The sequence below is a fragment of the Capricornis sumatraensis genome, chromosome 1 (assembly GCF_032405125.1).
Source record: "Capricornis sumatraensis isolate serow.1 chromosome 1, serow.2, whole genome shotgun sequence".
In the NCBI taxonomy this organism is placed as follows: Eukaryota; Metazoa; Chordata; class Mammalia; order Artiodactyla; family Bovidae; genus Capricornis; species Capricornis sumatraensis.
In genome coordinates, this window is record NC_091069.1 from 32,515,396 (window position 1) to 32,536,642 (window position 21,247).

General features: G+C 49.9%; 1 protein-coding gene across 3 annotated transcripts in view; it reads left to right on the plus strand.

The window, feature by feature from the left end:
* Window positions 1-16,953, plus strand: part of EFR3B (EFR3 homolog B) — a 48,733-nt gene extending 31,780 nt beyond the window's left edge. The window contains exons 9-22 of one of the 3 annotated variants that reach the window (XM_068977860.1): window positions 858-969; window positions 1,555-1,606; window positions 3,800-3,972; window positions 4,495-4,570; window positions 5,036-5,197; window positions 6,707-6,838; window positions 8,242-8,295; window positions 8,815-8,828; window positions 9,162-9,289; window positions 10,042-10,176; window positions 13,635-13,683; window positions 14,963-15,062; window positions 16,365-16,414; window positions 16,848-16,953. In XM_068977860.1, coding sequence (XP_068833961.1) covers window positions 858-969; window positions 1,555-1,606; window positions 3,800-3,972; window positions 4,495-4,570; window positions 5,036-5,197; window positions 6,707-6,838; window positions 8,242-8,295; window positions 8,815-8,828; window positions 9,162-9,289; window positions 10,042-10,176; window positions 13,635-13,683; window positions 14,963-15,062; window positions 16,365-16,414; window positions 16,848-16,953 — 1,343 coding nt within the window. Of the gene's footprint in view, window positions 1-857; window positions 970-1,554; window positions 1,607-3,799; window positions 3,973-4,494; window positions 4,571-5,035; window positions 5,198-6,706; window positions 6,839-8,241; window positions 8,310-8,814; window positions 8,829-9,161; window positions 9,290-10,041; window positions 10,177-13,630; window positions 13,684-14,955; window positions 15,063-16,364; window positions 16,415-16,847 lie in introns of all 3 variants that reach the window. The other 2 variants (XM_068977869.1, XM_068977854.1) reach the window with 2 other exon arrangements.
* Window positions 16,954-21,247: the final 4,294 nt, after the last annotated feature.

Consider the following 21,247-nt stretch of genomic DNA (forward strand, 5'->3'; position numbering starts at 1 on the left):
CGGACACAGCTGAGCGACTAAGCACGCACGCTCGCACTTGGTGTTAACGCACGGACACTGGAAGAAGTGGAGTCAGCCCACGGTGCTCACAGCTCACAGCTCACATCGTCCCTGTGGCCAGGCCTGAGTCAGATCACAGAACAATCTCCCTGGGTTTCTCAGCCTGGAGTTCGGATCAGAGGCTAAGAGAGGCGAGCTCTTCTTGCACCCCAGTCCCCATTAAGGCCTGCCTGATCCTTCCACGTGGAGGGGTTCAGTTCAGTTCAGTTCAGTCACTCAGTTGTGTCTGACTCTTTGTGACCCCATGAACCGCAGCACGCCAGGCCTCCCTGTCCATCACCAACTCCCAGAGTCCACCCAAACTCATGTCCATTGAGTCGGTGATGCCATCCAACCATCTCATCTTCTGTCATCCTCTTCTCCTGCCCTCAATCTTTCCCAGCATCAGGGTCTTTTCAAATGAGTCAGCTCTTCGCATCAGGTGGCCAAAGGATTGGAGGGGAGGGGAGAGAAAGAAAGACAAAAGGAAGGAAAGAGGATAGGGAGAAAGCTGTAGTATGCACATGGACACTCTGAAGTCCACACGTGATCGTAAGGGCTCAGAGTCTCCCTGTCCCAGTGCCACTGGAGCGTCCCCTCTAGGTCCCACACCTTCACCACAGCCACGGGCATAACAGGTCAGGGACAGGAGCCTGGAAGAGTCACCACAGCCACGGGCATAACAGGTCAAGGAAGAGTCAGCTGGCACTCCTCACAGTAGTTTGTTTGGCTGAAAGGCTGAGCAGGGCCCCCCCGCCTTTTCCCCGCAGCTGCCAGCCTTACCAGAGCCAGCCCTCTCCTCTGTCATTTCCCCGCAGGCTCCTTTGCCAGCACATTGCCTACTTACCAGCGCTCCGAGGTGATCCTCTTCATCATGAGCAAGGTTCCGCTGCCTTCCCTGCACCACCCCATGGAGACGGGGAGGACTGGGTAAGTCTACCCTGCCTTCGTCTCCCTTCTTAGATTCCACCAACTCCCCTTCCCACATTTCTCGGCTCTCTCCCTTTTCCACCTCAACTTCCCTGGTTCTGCCCTCACACGTCTTTTCTCATTCTACTCGCAAATCCCTCCACAGCCTTTCGTGGGCCTTTGGATCCTACGTAACTCCACTGACTGTCCCATCAGTAACAATCGCCCACCTTGAGGGGTGTGTGTGCGCTAAGTCGCTTCGGTCGTGTGCTACTCTTTGTGACCCCATGGACTGTAGCCCACCAGGCTTCTCTGTCCATGGAGATTCTCCAGGCAAGAATACTGGAGTGGGTTGCCATGACCTTTTCCAGGGGATCTTCCCTACCCAGGGATTGAACCTGCATCTCTTTACATCTCCTGCACTGACAGGCTGGTACTTTACCACTAGCTGGTCAGCGTCCTTCCTCTGGAAGTCACTGTTCTGGGTAACCCAACAAGTTTAGCCTCATGGAGAATATGATCACAAGAGAGAACTGGGCACACAAGTGCGGGGTCGTCTGTATCTGTACCACCATCCTGGTGATCGTCTGTATCTCTGATCTATAGGGAGAACAGGAATCGACTGACCCAGATCATGCTGCTGAAATCCCTCCTTCAGGTAAGCCTCTCCTGTCCCCGTTCCTGCTCTGCCTCTGCAGGAGGCAGCTCCTTCCAAGGGGCCAATAGAAGGCTATCACTTTCTGTTGAGCAGGTTGCACACTGCACAAACATGCCCAGCCAAAGGGGTGAGTAGGGGACTGACTCTAACCTGTGTTCCACTCACTAGGCAGGCTGGGCACCCACAAGGCTGGGTTATCCAGAGCAGGCAGGACACCTGTTTCTAACTTTCACAAAGGTACCTTCTCAGCTACTGATGGTCTTGTCACTCAAACCTTCTCTCTGGATTGAGATGGAATCTCCTGGTCCCTGCCCTTTCTCCTTCCACGTACCTCACCAGGTCCCCTCCACCTGTTTCTCCCTGGGCATTTATGCTCACCTCAATCTCCCAGTCACCATCTTTCCCTCTATCAGTTTTTTAAAAATAATAGCTATAATTATTTTAGGTAATTTAATTTTAAAATTATCTTTTAAATTTTTTTGGCCATGCAACGTGGCTTGCAAGATTTTAGTTCCCTGACCAGGGATTGAACCCGGGACTCAAAAGTGGAAGTGCCAAGTTCTACCTAACCACTGGACCGCCAGGGAATCTCCGCCCCCACCCTTCACTTAGCAATATTTTTGCATTTGTCTTCTTTCCATCTTTGCAGCCATCACTGGAGCCTAGATTTATTGTTCTCAAATGCCATTCCCATGACCAACTTGTTTACTATATAGAGTCCCTAGAGACTTTGAACCATCAGTTTGAGTGAGGTCCTAGAATGTGTATTTGTAACAGATGCCTCAGGTATTTTTGTGAACAGCCTTGGTCTAAACTCTGGACATTTCACAACTAGATTACTCTCTTGGTTTCTCCCTCCCTCCTTGCTGCTGCTGCTGCTAAGCCACTTCAGTCGTGTCCGACTCTGTGCGACCCCATAGACAGCAGCCCACCAGGCTTCCCTGTCCCTGAGATTCTCCAGGCGAGAACACTGGAGTGAGTTGCCATTTCCTTCTCCAAAGCATGAAAGTGACCCCATGGACTGCAGCCTACCAGGCTCCTCCATCCATGGCATTTGCCAGGCAAGAGTACTGGGGCAGGTTGCCATTGCCTTCTCCCCCTCCCTCCTTACCAATCTTAAATTCAACCAAGAATTTTCTAGAAATGTTGCTCCTTGTTAAAGAGTCGATCTCAGTTTCCAATTGATGTACATCCAGATGTCAAACTTCTCAGATTGAAATTGGAAAGCCCTCCGTACCCATTCCCTCCCCTAGAACCTCCATGTCACCCCCAACCTGTCTCTGTGCTAACCATGCTAGTCAGCACAGCCCCCTCGCTCCTGATCAGGCCTACTGTCCCCCCTTCCCAGCCCACACCTTTCATGTCACCCCTTATTATAAAGGCTTTTCCTACTGACCCCCACATCTGGCTACCTCCTTGGTCTCTGTATTCCTGCCATTTCTTTGCTGAGTTTTCCCTCTTTGATTTGTACCCAGCATCTTACCAAGGTGATGGTTGGGGACACACCTTAAATACACGCCACTTCAGTGAACACTGATGTCACCAGGCTTTACCAGAGCCTCAAGGGCCTGCTGAATCATCAAAGGCGTTGTTTTGCAATATGGACTTAACAATAAATCTGTTTGGCTGCTTTTTGACAATATCACGGATGAGATGTCTCAGTATGCCAACAGGCTTTAATCCAAAGACCACCATCATGGCCTAGCTAGAAGAGGTGTAAACAAACTCTATGTGTGTTCTCTGACTGTGACTATGTCTGTGGGTTCTAATTCGTCGGCCCAGCTTAAGTTCTTCCACTATCTCTCCTTTGGTTTGTGGCTGTCCGTGCTCCTGATGAAGTGTGTTTATGGTGAACATTCACCATGTGTGCCTTACTGGGCTGGAACTTTAGGTTCAGCTACTCTCTGGCTTCTTGCTCCCCTCCAGTGCTCATCCTCTGCTTGCTTTTAGCAGCTTAATGTCCCTGGATACTGTCCCCATCTGCTCAGCTAAACTGAGCTGAGCAGGTCGCCTCAGTAGATGTTGGAGGGTTCCCCAAAGCTGCCTACAGAGAAGGACAGGGGGAACTGGACTGGGAGATGTTTAGAGAGGATGGATGCCTGGGACCCAGCTCCTGCTGGCTGCTTCTCCATCTCCTCACTGCTGCCAGGAGGACCGGTGTTCCTAGGCATGCGATCCCAGACTCTCTTGCAGGTATCCACTGGCTTCCAGAGCAACAACATGATGTCAGCTTTGCCCAGCAACTTCCTTGACCGCCTGCTCTCCACCGCCCTCATGGAGGACGCAGAGATCCGTCTCTTCGTTCTAGAGATTCTCATCAGTTTCATTGATCGTCATGGGAACCGTCACAAGTTCTCTACCATCAGGTGAACTTAGGGTCTCCCCCCACCTCAATTTGGTATGTGATGGGGGAGAAGGCTCCCATTAGGGTCTCACCCTCAGGTGGGAGGACAGTGCAGATCTTCAACGGGGACCCCTCACCAGGGAGTTGACCATGGACGTGGCCCCAAGGTTCTTGAGAGGGAAGGAGACTGAAAGGGTGCTTGCGTCTAAAGGAGCAAGGGAGGGAGTAGAGATTTGGGAGATAACAAGCAGGTACTCACGGGAGCTCTTTGGTAGGAAGGGAAGAAGAGGATGCTGGGTTATCAGTAGACTCGGGGCAGAAAGGGACGAAAGAAAGTGAGGAAGAAGGTAATCTGGATCAGTATTTAAGAAAAAACGAGACAGGAGCTTGAGAACTTGAGCGAAAGTGGCGATCAGGCTAAGAAGGGTGGGAGGACACAGGGAGACACTGATACAACTAAGGACTGGGGCAGGGCTCAGGGATACCACGTGAGACCTGCTGGCCTCACACCAGGGCTCAGGTGACCCCTCATGTCCCCTCGCAGCACCCTCAGTGACATCTCTGTCCTGAAGCTGAAAGTGGACAAGTGCTCCCGGCAGGACACCATCTTCATGAAGAAGGTTAGCAAGCGTGACCTCAAGACACAGTGAAACCTGGCTGGGTCAGGCCCTGTGGACCCCAGCCTTCCAGCCCCCAAGTCATCACTGGCCATGCCTACAGAGCCCGCTTCCTCCTCTCTATGATTCGTCAGGATGACCAGCCGACCCCTCTAGGGGGTCAAGCCCCCAGGTCATACTCATCCCAAGCCAGAGGAGGACCATTGCTTGACCATCTTCCCCTGTGTTTGGGCAGCAGCTTTTGTTGCTGGTTTCACTGGCCCCACTTTCCCTAAGTACATATTCCTGCATGTGCTCCATTCCACTGGGGTCTGCTTTAAAGGTATCCTGTCCCTGAGGGCGGAGAGGGAGGGTACAGGAGGAAGGAGGTGGAGCTACATCACCCCCTTCAGACTGCTCTTCCATAGCCCTGGCCCCTCCTGTGCCCATCCACCGTGGCCTCGCTCCCACCCTCACCCACTTCTCCAGCACTCCCAGCAGCTCTACAGACACATCTACCTGAGCTGTAAGGAGGAAACGAACATACGGAAGCACTACGAGGCACTCTACGGCCTGCTGGCGCTCATCAGCATCGAGCTGGCCAACGAGGAGGTGGTGGTGGACCTCATCCGCCTGGTGCTGGCCGTCCAGGTGGGGCCTGGTGTGGGCAGGACACAGAGGTTAGGGTCAGGGGAGGGGACCTGTTTGGGCCAAGCACTAATGAGAGTGCCCAGTGGCCACTGTTTTAACTACTGTGTTTTGGAGCCCAGGTATGTTGCGCCCTTGGTCGGCCATTCCTCTAAAGACCACAAACCATGGTCCTGCTGGGGTGACCACCAAAGAATGCTGAATTCATGGCTTTGACCCATCCTCAGACTAAAGGAGACCCAGGGAACAGGATCTTTCAAAAACACCACTCACCCCTAGTATTTCAGGATTCTTGCAAGGCCTGAATGAGGCTTCATGGATTACCAAGAGAGTACTCATAGCCTGGTGCTGTGCTTAGTCGCTCAGTACAACTCTTAGCTCCTCTCATGACCCTATGGACTGTCGCCCACCAGGCTCCTCTGTCCATGGAGATTCTCTAGGCAAGAATACTGGAGTGGGTTGCCATGCTCTCTTCCAGGCGATCTTCCCAACCCAAGGATCAAACCCAGGTCTCCCTCATTGCAGGCAGATTCTTTACCATCTTAGTCACCAGGAAGCCCAAGAATACTGGAGTGGGTAGCCTAACCCTTTTCCAGGGGATCTTCCCAACCCAGGAATTGAACTGGGGTCTCCTGCATTGCTGGTGGATTCTTTACCAGCTGAGCTCCCAGGGAAGCAGTGATCCCCAAACAAACTTGTTTATCTAAACGTCACCTGGTTCCCAAAACTGGCTGTGCTTTCAGAATTGCCTTAAACACTTATTAAAAACATATAATCCCCATACTGTACCCAAGTTCGGGGACCCAGAGATTTAACAAGCCCCCGTCATGACTCCCAGGCAGCCAGTGTGGCGCTAGATAGGGTTTAGACTTCCAAGGTCTGCCCGGGTGAAAGTACACTCCCCAGAATGCTAAGAATTGGAGCAGATTCTTAAGACCTCAAAGGCCAGGGTCTGTAGAGTCCTGAAGCTAAGTGGGCATCATATTCTGAATGGTGGTGAACCTGGGAATTCTGTCAGGGAGACTCTTTAGCTACCTGCTTGATGGTGCTAAATCCTGCAAGACCAACCCCGATGCTATGATAGTCTTCATTCTAGAGTATGAGATTCCTCTGTGTCCCAGTCCCTAGTGACTCTCATAGCTTTGTCAATTTAATGTGTGAATCCAGCATAGCAAACCAATCCAGTCCTCCAAGAATTATCCGAGGTCTGTAGTGAAGGGAACATCATCCTTGAAGTGGGGATTCATGAGGGTTTGGACAATCAAGGTCACTACAGCTGGAACTGCAAAGTGGGCATTGAGGTTATCACATCTCCACTCAAGTATTTATGGGCATCCAGCTCATGGATTGTTCTAGGGACCGTTTGCTTCAGTGACTTCTGTCCCCCAGAAGGTTATGGGACAAATGCGGGGAGAGACTTCGTCTAGAATGGTGGGTCATCTCTAAGGGAGGTTGGGAGAGGTTGGTGGAGAGTGGGCACCCATATGGGTTGTTCCCTCTGTCTTGTCCTAGGATGTGGCCCAGGTCAATGAAGACAACCTGCCTGTTTACAACCGCTGTGCCCTCTACGCACTGGGCGCCGCCTACCTGAACCTTATCAGCCAACTCACGACGGTGCCTGCCTTCTGCCAGCACATCCATGAGGTTGGTGTCCTCATGACCCCAAGAGCTCAGGAGGCCCTTGACTTGGGGTTTCCCCAAAAAACCTTTTGCTGAATTGTATGAGCTCCGTGCTTAGTCCAGGCATGAGAACTAGTGATGAGAAATTCCCAGCAGAGCATCTCCTGCTGCAGGACATGACATAGCAGGGTGGGATCAGACGTAGCCAGTATCCTGTACCTCTTCCCAGCCTGCTACCTGCCCCCCACCCCGTACCTCCTGCCCCTCTATCCCCCCCTCACTCCCAGAAGCACACATGTACACACCTCTCAGGTCATCTGGGACTGAAACTACATTTAATAAGTGTTTTTGTTACATCACAAAAGCAGTGTGAGTAGGGTAGTGAACATCCACACAGCTATCACACAGATTAAACACTTAGGAAGGTTTTTCCACATTTGCTTCATCTGTCTCTTTTTCTTTTCCTTTGCTGAAATATGCTTAAACAAACCTTGGTTATCACGTCATTTCACCTCTAAATACATCAGTATTCATATCTAAAAAAATATGGACAACTTCCTGCTCAATTGCTATGCTATTTACATAATGAAAGTATTAATTAAATGACTGATTATGCCTTGGTATTATCTTATAGCCAGTCTACAATCCAATGTTCTCAGTTATTGCAAAAAGACATTTTAAAACATACTGAACTGTAGAATGATATCATATGTAAGATTAACTTTACACCAGCAAAACAAAAGTAAACAAGAAAGCCTAGGTCTCGGCTAACCTGACCGATTGGGGGGCATGGAGGAAGGTGCTACAGCACCTTTGCTGTGCCAAAGACCAGCCTGAACGAAGCAGGACCTTGCCAGCCGTGGGCTGGTCCAGGAGGACAGGAAAAGCAATGCTGACGTCCTCTTCAGTACAAACAGTCGCCTCGGGGCTTCCTCACCTCCTGCACGTACTTTGATGCCAACTGTCCTCCCACTTCTCACCATCTTAATAGCTGTCACTTTTCTTGTCAAAAATTTGCAAAGGATGATGAGGGAAACTCACTGTGTCACTTTCCATCAGGATGCTTTGCGGTGCCTCTGGGTTTGGGGAACAGTGCGATCTGTGCTTCCTCTCTCGTGTATAAACAGAAAACAGGAATAGGACATGGGAGCAAGACACTGACTCTCCTGGGAGCAAAGTCCCCTGCCTATGGCAGACGTTTAGTGTGCGTGTGTCACTGGAGACAGCTTGAGCAGTCCTCCTGGGCTTCCTGAGCTGCCCCGAGGTCCTGGTTGGTCTGAGTTTCTCCCTCAGCTCTCGGTGCTCTGCCAGGGACTGCGTGGGAGGAAGGAAGTGCTCTGTTGGGGCGGGAGCTCTTTCCTTGGCCCATTTGCATCTCCCTCTCCCCGCTGAACTCAGTTCTTCTCTTGATTCCTCCCAAACCTCAGGTGATAGAGACCAGGAAGAAAGAGGCCCCATACATGCTTCCGGAGGATGTGTTTGTGGAGAGGCCCAGGTGAGCATCACAGCGGGGACATGGTCAAGGAAACACTCAGGGCATCTGAGCAAGAAAGTGGGTGATCTGAGGCCAGAGACTCGGGCTTCTGTGAGCTCACAGACAGAAAATGGACCCTGCCTGTGACGCAGAAGTCCTGGGTCAAGTTTAATGCCCCTCATGTGACCGTGATCCCCACCTTGCACTATCTCAACATGCTGTATGATAGAGTATGGGATAGAGCCTCTGGGTACTTTGGCCAAGCCCAGGGGAACATATCCTGGAGAAGCCGCTCCACCAATCCAAGTGGCCAGCGTCACTTCAACATCAGGGGAACTCAAGGAAAAGATATTCTGAAAAAAACAAAATATCCCATAATAGAGGATGGCTTTATAAATTATGGCCTGTCCATACCATTAGACAACTGGTAGCCCACCCACAATGTTTTGGAAGAGCAGTTCATGTGAAATAGTCACTGCATAATAGGTGAATAAAATAGGTCCTGGAACAGGACTGTGGAGGGCAGAGGAATGTTTGCATGTGTGCATAAATGTGTATGATCGCAGGAACCTACACAAAATGTGGATATGGTTCTCTCTGGGAAGTGGGACTGCAGGTGTGTTTTTTTTTTTTTTTTTTCCTTTCACTCCTCTGTCATTTTGTATAATAAGTGTTACCTTGCTACAGCTTGCAGGATTTCAGTTCCCCGACCAGGGATTGAACCCAGGCCACGGCAGTGAAAGCCTGGAATCCAAGCCACTGGGCCGCGAGGGCACTCCCTTGAGCGTTGTGTTTATAATAAGGAAGGGCCTCTGGAAGTCAGCCTGGTCACCCAGGGCCTTCACATGCCTCTCCCCACTTTCTGTCTCCCAGGCTGACTCACAACCTTGACGGAGTGGTGATTGAGCTGCTCTTCCGCCAGAGCAAGATCAGTGAAGTCCTGGGCGGCAGCGGTTACAATGCCGACAGGCTCTGTGTGCCGTACATCCCTCAGCTGACAGGTAGGAGCTCTGCTCGAGCACTTCCAAGCCTGCCTCTGGCTTTTCTTGGCCAGGTAAGGGCCAGAATGGAAGGGACCTGTGAGCCCTTCTGTCACCTTCCACGGCAACTTGGATGTCACACTGGAAATCTGTGGTGAGATCCTCAGCATCCCCACCTCTTCCCCTCAGTGCAGGGTCCTTGGGAATAACTGGCCCATGAGATAGCCTGGCTTGTGTGTCTTCCCCTCAGTGCAGGGTCCTTGGGAATAACTGGCCCACGAGATAGCCTGGCTTGTCTGTGGGAGACGCCCCCACTGTGCTGTAAAGAGCGCCCATGGACTACGGAGTCAGAGACCCAGTTCTCTGCAACTTCCCTCCTGAAAATTCTTAGCTGAGTCCCTTGGCATCTCTGAGTCTCAGTTGCCTTGGCTGTAAAATAGGAATGTTAGCAATACCTGCCTTAGAGGGAAGAGGAAAATGTCCATAGGAGCAAATGCTGCTGGAACTGTTAGCAGGCGACGCCCATGCTTTCTAGTCATAAGCAGCTTCTTTGTGCTCATCAATGATTGCAAAATCTTAGCCCTGAAGAGCAAAACTCACCAGCCTAAGAGGGGCAGAGAAGCCTCGAAGCCCTCTATAAACTCCAGCTGTAGCCCCCAGGGTATAAATAATCCCTTTGAGCCCTCTGAGGACCCAGCCAAGCCTGGAGGGGTTGGAGGAGGGTGGGAAGATGGGAGATGGTGCTAGAGGCATGCTTCTGGCTCCCTCTCCAGGGCTGGGGGACTCTAGCTTCCGGGCTTCTCTTTTCCCAGATGAGGATCGCTTATCCAAGAGGAAGAGCATTGGAGAGACCATTTCCCTGCAGGTGGAGGTGGAATCGAGGAACAGCCCAGAGAAGGAGGAGGTGAGTGTCCCCTTCTTGATCTGCTGTCCTGGAGAAGCTCAGCATCCCTGGGGGAGGGGACTGGTTCTGCCTCTTTGCCAGGTGGTCAGACACTCCGTGATCCAGGCCCCCTTAACTGCACTATGCATTTAAGGATGCATGGAAGGTAAATTTCTCAAGTAAGCCCTGTTTTCTTTCTGACTCTGGTCATATACACCCTAGACATTTCCATCCATCTGGAAAAAGTAACTGAACCTCCATACACTCCCATGAGGCTGTTCTAAAAACCAGTCTTGAAAGTTTTGCTGGTTGTCATTCCCCATTCACGATGGAGGTGAACCTGATCTGTGCTAGAAATTGGAAGGCCCCACGGAGAGGATGAAGGCAAAAACAGCTTTCACAATGTCTCTTCCAGATATGTCAAGAAAGGTGCTTTTTAAAGAGAAAGATGTAGCTTAAAGATCACTGTTTCTTCTATCATCTCTTAAGGACTGTGAATATCTAATTTCTGTTTAAATTAACATGTGGTATCTCTTCTGCCATTATTACTTCTGCCTCATAAAATAAGACAGATGTACCCACAAGTAAGAGAGAATAAGGAGTCATAGTGGAAATACCAAATTTTTTCCCTCAAATGAGAAAGAAATGGGGGCAGGACAGAGAGGAGGGAGAAAGGCCTCTCGAGGGAGCAGAAGCTTCGGGACACAGTACACTTGTTTTCCTTATAGTTTTTTTTTGTTGTTGGGGTGTAGTTGATTTACAATGTTGTATTTGTTTCTGCTGTACAGCAAGTTAACCAGTTGTACATATGCATAAATCCACTCTTTTTTAGATTCTTTTCCCATACAGGCCTTTATGGAGACTTGAGTATATTTCCCATGCTATACTATTTTCTATTTCATATATGTGTGTGTGAAGTCGCTCAGTTGTGTCTGACTCTTTGTGACCCCATGGACTGTAGCCTACCAGGCTCCTCCCTCCATGGGATTCTCCAGGCAAGAGTACTGGAGTGGATTGCCATTTCCTTCTCCAGGGATCTTCCCAACCCAGGGATCGAACCAGGGTCTCCTGCATTCCTATTTCATATATAGCAGTGTGTATATGTCAGTTCCAATCTCCCAATTTATCCCCTCCCCACAGTACAGAAGCTTTTAATGGTGACTCTGTCCATTAAGGGCTTCTCTTGTGGCCCAGCTGGTAAAGAATCCGCCTGCAATGTGGGAGACCTGGGTTCGATCCCTGAGTTGGGAAGATCCCCTGGAGAAGGGAAAGGGTACCCACTCCAGTATTCTGGCCTAGAGAATTCCATGGACTGTATAGTCATGGGGTGGCAAAGAGTTGGACACGACTGAGTGGCTCTCACATTTCACTGCCAATTAAGGGAATTAATAGAGACAAGGGAACTTAGCAAGAAGTGAGGAGGACACACATCTGGGTGGAATTGGGACAAGAAGATGTGCAGGGTCCTTCAGCATGAACAGCCTGGCATAGCCATGGAGGGCACCTTGGACACTTAGCCTCTCCCCAGTGGGCTTGGGGCAAAGACAAGTCAATGGGGTCAAGATCAAGCCTCCCCCAACCATGCCCTCAGCCATTCCTTCAACTCCTCAGTTACCGGGGCAGACCTCCAGGGCTGGGCTTTTTGAGGCTTGTCTGGAAGCTTCCCCTGGAAGGAAGCAAGCTCTGACTCAGGCTAATTGAAGAAGCGGAATGAGGTTGAGCCAGGTGTCCTCCAAGGCTCTTCCGGTTCTACAGGGCTGGAAGCCTCACACGTGTTAGGACCACAGTGTAGTTGGCTGCTGTCCCCTCCGTAGTTATAATTCTTCCTTCCTAAGAGTCAAGAGACCCTTAGAAATAGATAAATAAAGTAAATCAGCAGAAGGAAGAGAAACGCTCCCCTGGGTACATAGCCACCTGCTCCCTGCTGGCCTCCCTGTCACTAACATGGGCTCCTCCCCCTCTTTGAGAGTCAGCTCAGCCCAGTGATGGCTGAGTAGCTAGAGCAGGAGTGTGGGGGCCTCCATCCTCTGCCATGCTTTTCACTTCCTTTTCCACTTTTACTGTGAAGACTCATTCACTCTGAAGGTTTATTCTTTGTCCACCCATCCCCCCGTCTATCCGCTGTCAGTACTGACCAACATCAGATATTCACAGGTGAGGTGATAGGGAACCATGCGGTAGAGAGAGAGTAAAGGAAGACAGATCACTGGGTAAGGACAGGTAGAGAGAAGCTGATGGAGGAGGTGGGCCACAAGCCAGGTCTACAAGCCAGCCCACCATGCCCCTTCCCCACGCCTCCAGCGTCCCTCAGTGACTTCCTGTAACCCTCAAATACCAGGCTCATAGCAGGCAATCAACAAATGCTGGTTTGGTCAAATTCCCAACCCAGTGCCTGGCATTCAGAGCCGTTTGGAGTCAGGAGTGCCTGGGCGTCTCCCCTCCCGTCTGGCTGGTATTCAGTCTTCCCCATGCTATCTCACTCATCTCCATGTCTTTGCTAGTATGGAATCCCATGTTGCAATCACCCTTCCTCTCCACCTCCACGTTCATGAATCTCCCTTCCTTCCTTGCCCAGCTTGTGGCCACCTCCTCCATCAGCTTCCCTCTACCTGCCCTTACCCTGTGATCTGTCTTCCTTTACCCTCTCACTACCGCATGGATCCCTGTTGCCACCTGATGTTGGTCAGCACTGACAGTGGATGGATGGGTGAATGGATGGATGAATGTACATACAAAGAATAAACCTTCAGTGAATGAGTCTTCAGAGTAAAACGATTGCTCTCTATGGTAGCATACTTTGTAGTTGCAATTGAGTGACTCGCCGAGAATCCTACACGTGTTGTTGTGAAAGTCACTCAGTCGTGTCCGACTTTGCAACCCCATGGACTATACAGTCCATAGAATTCTCCAGGCCAGAATACTGGAGTGGGTAGCCTTTCCCTTCTCCAGGGCATCTTCCCAATCCAGGGATTGAACCCAGGTCTCCTGCATTGCAGATGATTCTTTACCAGCTGAGCCACAAGGGAACAAAAATGTTAGTCAGTTTTTGAAATTTTCATATGAGATTATGTTTGCTAACCGCCTTCTCTTGTTTCAAATAGTTTCTGTGACGTTTTTCTGAAGGCTTGTTTGAATTACAGTGTTTTCTTCCCAGGGGACTTAAGTGGATGCTCTGGGAGGAGGGAGGGGAGAGGGAAGGGAAGGTGAGTTCTTTCAGGTGAGACTTGTGGCTCTTGAGGAACTAGCCTCCATCATTCACTGCTCCCCTTCAGTTGGGGGGTCTGTGCCTGCTCAGAGGCACAGAGCTTCCAGAGACCCTGGTAAGAATGCAGGTATCCTGAGGGAGTTTCTGCCCATTGGGACAGTCTTCTGAGAAGTGAAGGGGCTACCAGGTAACTGAGGAAGCCGAGGCTGCCGCCTCCTCCCTCCCCCCTCCACCTTCCTGAGCGTTCTGTGCACTTCTGTCCCTTTTCCCCCAGCGAGTGCCTGCCGAGGAGATCACCTACGAGACACTGAAGAAGGCCATTGGTGAGTGGGAGGCCCCCAGGGAGAGGCAAGTGGGGCTGGGTCCTGGGGTGTGTGTGGGTGTGCTTGCGACTTGTCTGCTGCCCTCCCAAGCGTGGTTCACACAGATGTCAGGGAAGAGGCTGGCAGTTTCCTCTAAATTCTTCACAACTACTGAAGCTGCAATTAATAGTCCCCCTCTCTTAACAGGGGTCAGTGTCCTATGCCAGGAACCCTTTTTCTACTGATGGTTGCCATTAAAAGTAGCTGGTTGAGGGTTATGGTCAATCAGACAGGTGAAAAAGAATTTTCATTTGTATAAATACTTTGACAGTTTTTTTAGTGGCATATGATACAAAAGAGCAAGTTGATCAATGAAAGCTATTAAGACCAAATCCTATTAATATTTAATAATGGCAGTGGATTTTAAAATGCAGTATTATTACCTCATCTGAATTATTGGATTGTGAAGTATCCTGAATTAGAGAATTTTTCTGCTGATAACAAATGTTTACTTTTGTCGTCATTCATGGTGCTCTTTCTGAATGTTTCACTGCTCTGTCTTTTTAAGCTGGGCATGATGAACACATTTCATACCTTTCTCTCTCTCTCTTTTTTTTTTTTTTCATTTTGGGGGCCACGAGGAATATGTAGAAGCCTTAAACTAAATGGCCTCAGACTTCTCTGCCCCAGGGGTTTTTCACTGGCTTTTCCATTGTTGATGTCCCTTTTCATGTTACCCCCATAGTACTTCCTGCTCCAGAAGCTTAGTTTAAGAGTCCCAGTGGCAGATATATTAGTTAATGTTATTGTAGTAATAATTTCACAATACATATCTGTATCAAATCATAATATCTGGTGCTTTAAAATTATACCATGTTATATGTCAGTTAACTCTTGATTAAGATAGAAACATTTTATTTAAAGTCTCAAAGGAGTGGGAATATACAATACATTTATGTGAGTGGGGAAGTGAATCATCATTTTGAAAAATAAAATTCTGATAGGACAAACCAAGAAAAAAGAGAGAGAGAAAGTCCCAGTAGCAAGCGCAGCTACATGGAGCTTTAGCCCCGATTAAGGGTCTACTTAACTAGTTTTTGGACTCTTAGGGAAGGGGGCTGAGCCCTCAGGCAGAATCAGGAAAGGGTCCAGCCCTCCCGGGGCCAAGTGATGGAGGCATGGAGGCACCACGCCCTCCATGCCACCCTGCCCCTCGTTGGCAGAGGGGAAAGCTGGTGGCCATCTGGGGCCTCAACAGCGGGCAGGACCCGCGTGCTGACCCAGCTCTCCACCACAGTGGACAGCGTGGCCGTTGAGGAGCAGGAGCGGGAACGGCGGCGACAGGTGGTGGAGAAGTTCCAGAAGGCGCCCTTTGAGGAGATTGCAGCGCACTGCGGGGCCCGGGTAAGTGAGGTGGAATGGGGCCCATCCCAGGGCCAACTGGACACAGGATGTGTGTCCAGGGCAGGACTGAGTTTCTAGGGGATCTTGGTACCATTGTCACCAGACACTAGGGCTTAGAGCCCAACACTTCATTGATTCCCCATGAACCAAAAGCCTATTAGTCATACACCCCTTCAGATGTCACAGTTTTCATATAAGGGAGAAATCCTGACCTCAGCGCCTCTTGTACTGAACAGATTATAATTATAATAATCGTCAGAGGAAGAACATAAATAGCGCTCACTCTTCACCAGAGCATCTTCCATTTATCAGCTTATCTCCTTCTCATAATTCTGTGAGGTTGCCATTAGGACTGTCACATTATGGAGAGATGACAGGAGGGGCTGTGGCACAGGAAAGATGGCCAGCATTAGCCACTGGGTCACTTCCAACTGGGGGACACTGATGAGTAGAATGGAACAGCCTGGCCTTGGAAAAGAAATTTAAATGAGAGGGCACCAGATAAGTAGAAAGACAGTCTGATGTCTCTGGGTAAGGAAGAAGTGCAAACATTTCTTGAAAATGATAGACCAGGATTTGTTAGACCCAGGGTCCATCTTAGTAACAATGAAACATAATTGTAAATATCTGAAGTCTACAGATAACATACTTTATTGTACATTTTCTTCCCCATAAAAATACATGTAACTTTCTAATATATATATACATATATTCAAACCTCTCATATGTTTTAATAATTATAGTAATATGCATTATGGTATATAAAAATATAAGTAAGTATAATACAGATTTTTCTGGTTCTATATTATACTAAGTTCTTGTCCTATCTTGAGAGGTGCCTATCTTGTGAGCTCAGAGTTGAGTGCAGTCTCACTCTTTGTGTCCATGGGCTTATTTGGAGCCAGAGGGGACCAGAGAGAGTGTCTTCCCTAATATACCAGCTTTGCACAGCTGCTCCTTGGGAGTTAAGGAAAGAGCTGGAACCAGCTGCAAACCTCCAGACTCTGCCCAACAGGCCCTGTTGCCTCACCTGGAGGAGCTAAGGGCCCTTCCAGAACTGCTGCTGAAGTCCTTTCTGGGGTTGCCTGGCCTCTGTGCTGTCCCCGGCAGGCCTTTGCTGGGCCCCTCTGTCTGATCTGAACTCACTGTTAGGGTCCACTGATAAGCACTGGAAACAAGCTCACAGCAGTTTCTTTCCTAAGATTGCAGCTGCTCTGTACCTCCAGTGCATGCTGGACCAGTAGGCTTGGGAGTCAAGGTGTGGGGAGCCCCCAGTTCACTTTCTTCTCTGTTTGTCTCTAGGCATCACTGCTGCAGAGCAAACTCAATCAGATCTTTGAAATCACTATCCGGTAAGTGGCAGCCCTGGGCAGGGGATCCCCACCTCTGTGGCCCTCTTGTAGGTACCCCTCCCCACAAGTCCTCCTTTCACACCTGTCTTTAGCCCTCCCTGCCCCCAGCCTCTGTCTCCAGGGCTCGGCCACCAGCTCTCACCAGGTAAGGAAACAGAGACTGAAGGGAGAAAGAAACAGCTCAGTGAACCCTGGAAAAGAGCCAGGGGCCTTAGTGTCCCAAGCTAGTACTTTTACTTTCTAAAGCAACAGTCACTATAGAACCAGCTATGAAGCTTCAAGCTGAAGATTCTAGAACAGCTTGAAACCTTGGAACCCACGGAGTGACAAAATCTCTGGTCCCTAGTCAAAGAGAAATCAATCAGCTGCCCTGTTGCACAAGGTGGGACCCTTGGACCCTCATGTCTTTCTCTTCCTTGTGTTTCTGCCCCAGGCCCCCTCCAAGCCCATCAGGAACCATCACTGCAGCCTATGGCCAGCCTCAGAACCACTCGATCCCTGTCTATGAGATGAAGTTTCCTGATCTCTGTGTATACTGAATTCAAGACACAGCTTCTCCAAGGGGCAGCGTCTGAGGGAGGAGCTCGCCTTCAAGCCCATCCCTATGATATGGAAATCTTAACTGGGATCTCAGAGAATAAGCACCTTGGACAGCAGCACCTCCCCAGTGAAGCAAGGTGGAGCCCCGGGCCCCCTCACCTCCTATGGGCCCCTCCCTTCCCTGCTTCCTCCTTGTCTTCCCTGAGGGAGATCCGGCCACCTGCCCCTCTGGGGCCAATAAGCATACCACCTGTGCCCTTTGTCTCCTCTGTGTCAGCCCGGGGCCAAAAGTGAGGGGGCAGAGGTGGAGGGGAGGTTCTCCAGAGAGAGGCTGAGGTCCCAGGAAGATGTGCTTAATGTAGTGAGTGATGGCTTTCACGCGGGGGTTGCGGTGGGGGGGGGGGGGGTGGTCCTTGGCAGGGAGTGGCATAGTTCCCATTCCCCCAGGAGGGAACTAGATGGAGACACAGGAAGCTGAAGACATAAGGAGGAAGCAAGGCCGGCTCCTCCTGCAAAGCAGTGGTGTGTGGGAGCTGGAAAACGGGGCGCTGATCTCCCTCCCCGCCTCCTCCCCATTTGAGGGACCAAAGGCCTCCAAATCTTTGATGTCTCTTCCACTCCCTGGCTCACCCTGCGCCTCTCCTTGGTTCTTTATAATGTTGGTTAATATTGAGCCCTTATAACAGGAGCTGGGGTAGACACCCCATGGCGGGAGTGGGGGACAGCAGAGGATGAAGCCGCTGATAGAGGGGGCTCCTGCTCCCCAACTGCTGGCCTCCTGTAGGGGAGCAGCAGGCAGAAGTGGGCACGTCTGTCCCCCTCTGTAGCGTCTCCCCTTCTTTGTCCAGAGGGATGTTCTCCCGAGTTGATTCTCTTTCTTTGATGCCTTTCTTCCTGAAGATCCCAATGTGAGCCATCTCTGGCAGAACCTCCCCTGGGCCTCTTCCTGGGGAAGCACCCTCTGGCCCAGGGGAGCCCTTTGCTTCTTTTCCAGTCTAACCTCCTATAACTTTTGAGCTGATATGACTCACAGGAAGGGGAGAATGGTCAAATGATTCCTCCCTGGAGAAACTGCTTTTGAAAAGAGGAGAGTGAGTAGATTTCTTGACCCAAAGGAACCCCTTTTGAGGGTACAGCTTTAGACAGCATGAGGTGAGGTCAGAAGCAAGCCATTTCTGCTAAGGAGAGGGCAGTCTTCTTGAGACCCCCTCGGATCACACCCCTGTGCATGGCCCAGCACAGGTGCACTGTGAGAGCCTGGTTATCAGAACAGAGAGGTGTATTTGCCCAAACCAGGAGACTCTGAACCTAGGTACTTTCTTACTGCATGTGCAGTAAACTTGTTGGATAGGGGGGCTGTCTGACCCTCATTCCTGTAGTTTCCTGCCTTGATTGCTGCCTCTGTGCTGCAAGCCTGCAATTTCCAGAGGGTCTACACGACTCTGGGGCCAAGGGGGGCTGGTGGCCCCTGCTCCCACCATGGCCTTTAGCTCTGCGCTATGGCTTTTGGCTAATGTTCAACCCAACTTTACAAGCATGGACTGAGATCTCTCTTTACTTTAATATCTCTTTATTAAGAAACCAAGATTAAAATAACTAGAAACAAACTTGAAGACAAGTAACCTTTGGAAGATGTCTTGTTGGAGAAAATCTAAATCTTGAACCACAATCATATCTTCACTGGCTCTTCCACTGCTCGGCTTTGACATGAGGCCCTGTTTCTCTTTCATGCTTCTCTGACTGTGGGGTCCACCCTGTTTCATCTGTACTCTGAGCCCTGCCTGGGGGTCCTGGCTCTGGGACTTGGGAGTCATTCCCTAGAGCCTCCTTCTAGTGCCAGCCCCAGAACCAGAGACCTCCAGGTCCATCTGCTGTCTCTCCCTCATCCCCACCCTGGGAATAGAGTGGAGGGTGGAAAGGTGTAGAGGAAGGAAAAGGTGTAGGATGTCCGTCTTCATACACTCCACTGCTGTTTCCTCTGTCTGAAACAGCTTTCTCTTTATGCCATCGCTGCCTAGCAGAGATGTGCTGCTTTTGGAGACCTGACTGCATCTTGAGTAGCCCTCTTCTCAGTTTCAATTTAAAGTCACACTCAGTGAAATACTGTCTTGCCTGCTGACATGCTGTAGAATCTGGCTTCTGGACAAAGATTCCGTGGAATCAGAAGAGATGAACATTAATTCAAACAGTTCAATGATAAATTAAGCAGTCTCCTTCACCCTCCCCTGGCCCTCCCAAGTCCTGGGAGAGAAGCCAAGCAGAGGATGGTGGGTACCCAGGCCTTCAGCCTAACATTACTCTTCCTGCCTTCCAAACCCTACAGAATCTAGTGACACTGTGTCAAGTGATCAGCCCCTTTTGCTACCCTTCTGTGTTATGATTTTGAGTTAACAAAGCCATCCAAACCAGTTGCTCCCCCAAACCACTAAAGACTTCATGGGCAAGGAGTAGGGCCCATTGGCTCGAATACTGGCAGAACCCAGTAGCACGGATGTACTGGGGATTTGGAAGTTCACTGAACTTGGCTGAGTCACATGAGTATGTCAGAAGCAGCTGAGAGGAGAGCCCCATTATGACCCTGGAGGCTCCTTCTGGTTTTCCTTGCAAAGGGATCCACCATGGCCTGTGCCTGTTCCCATTTTCCTCTTTCTGAAAAGTAGAAATAAGTGATTTCTTGACTTCTGAACACCTCCTCCCCAGAGAAGGAGCCTGGGTGGATCAGAAGAAGAAATAGAAAAGTCCTCAGACATTCTCCTCTGTCCAACCCTCCACCTCAAGCATCAGTACAGACGAATGAGCAGTTAAAAGGCAGGGCTGGGACCATCTACAGTGCCTGAAGTGCAGGGGTCATGAAGGCGCTGCCCTTTGCCCTGGTGTTCTCAGTCCCAAAGGGTATGTTTCAACTGGCTTAAGGATCAGAACAGCCTTGCAGTTGCTTTGATGCCTAAAAGGCCAGACCTCTTGGCTTCACTTGGGGCCCCTGGGTCAGGAAACCTTTCCAAATACTATTCCATTGTCCCTGGGTAGAAACCGTCTCATTGAGAAGTAAGGCTATTTCTCCCAATTCCTTTTCATGACCATGAAATGGCAGCTGGCCAGTTGGGGCTTATGGGAAAAAACTAGACCTGAGCTGTTAGGCTGAATGTTAAGTTTGACGGTAGAAAGGGAGGGAGGCTCCTCAAGGCAGGCCACACCCAATTCTCTGGACCCACAGACCCTGGAAGGCAGCTTGTGGTGAAACAAGATATCTGCCTTATGTCTGGGGAGAAGGCTTAGGGCAGCATGTTACTTCTTCATCTCATGACCCTAGAAATCTTCTAGTTAAAATGCCCTTTATCCCAAATCTGGCCTAGGACTGGTCTGCAGAAGAATGGTGGTGGTGCGGCCAGCTGGGGGAGCGGGGAGGGGACACAGACCTGTGAGAGGGCTCTGTGGTCTGTTTTCCATTCTGTCTTTTATCACCAACCAGGTTGACCAAGTCTTTTCTCCTTCAGGGGACCTTGGGGCCCCAGCCCATCACCATCCCCTTTTGAGCTCTTCCTCCACAGCTGTTGATTCTGGCCTATGGAGTGCAGAGCTGTAAATCCACAGATGCTGCAGCGTTACTCATACATTACAACATGTCTGTGTCCACTTAAGACCTTCATGACCTGGTTGAGTGTGTGTGTGCCCATGTGTGTGCATGTGTGTATAATGTAGTTCATAGTTGACAATGTTTGTATATAATTGCTGATGTATTTATATGTGAGTGCAGAATTAGTGCCTGTGGAAGTTTTCTGTATTTTGAACTCATTGAATCAAATTTGAAGGAAGGGGAAGAAGGATTGGGGGGTGACATTCGATATGTAGGAAGAAGGACTCTTAGCAAGATTATGCTTTAGGACTATTAGTTGTGAATTCCCAGTGCCCTTTTCAAATAAATGTTAATGTTCTCACCGCACAGTTGTGTATTTGATTTCTTTAAAGTAAATGGTGTTTTGAGATGCAAACAGGATCTGAAAATACCACCAGCATTAACCACTGACATTTAGCCACCCCCACCTACCATTACTTTACTTGCCTTTGAACGGAAGGGGAGTAAGTGAAAGGATGCTACAAAGATGTAAACAGGAGGCCCAGGATTCCCAGTGTGGGAGCATCCTCAGATGGGAAGGCCTGGGACATTGCTTTATTACAGCGACTAGGATACAACCCCATTTCATAGAACCCATATTGAGGGAGACTTTATCTTGAGTCTGGCTTTCTTGTTCCCTTTATATCAGGACTTCCCAGGTGTATTCCAGTTTTAATTGT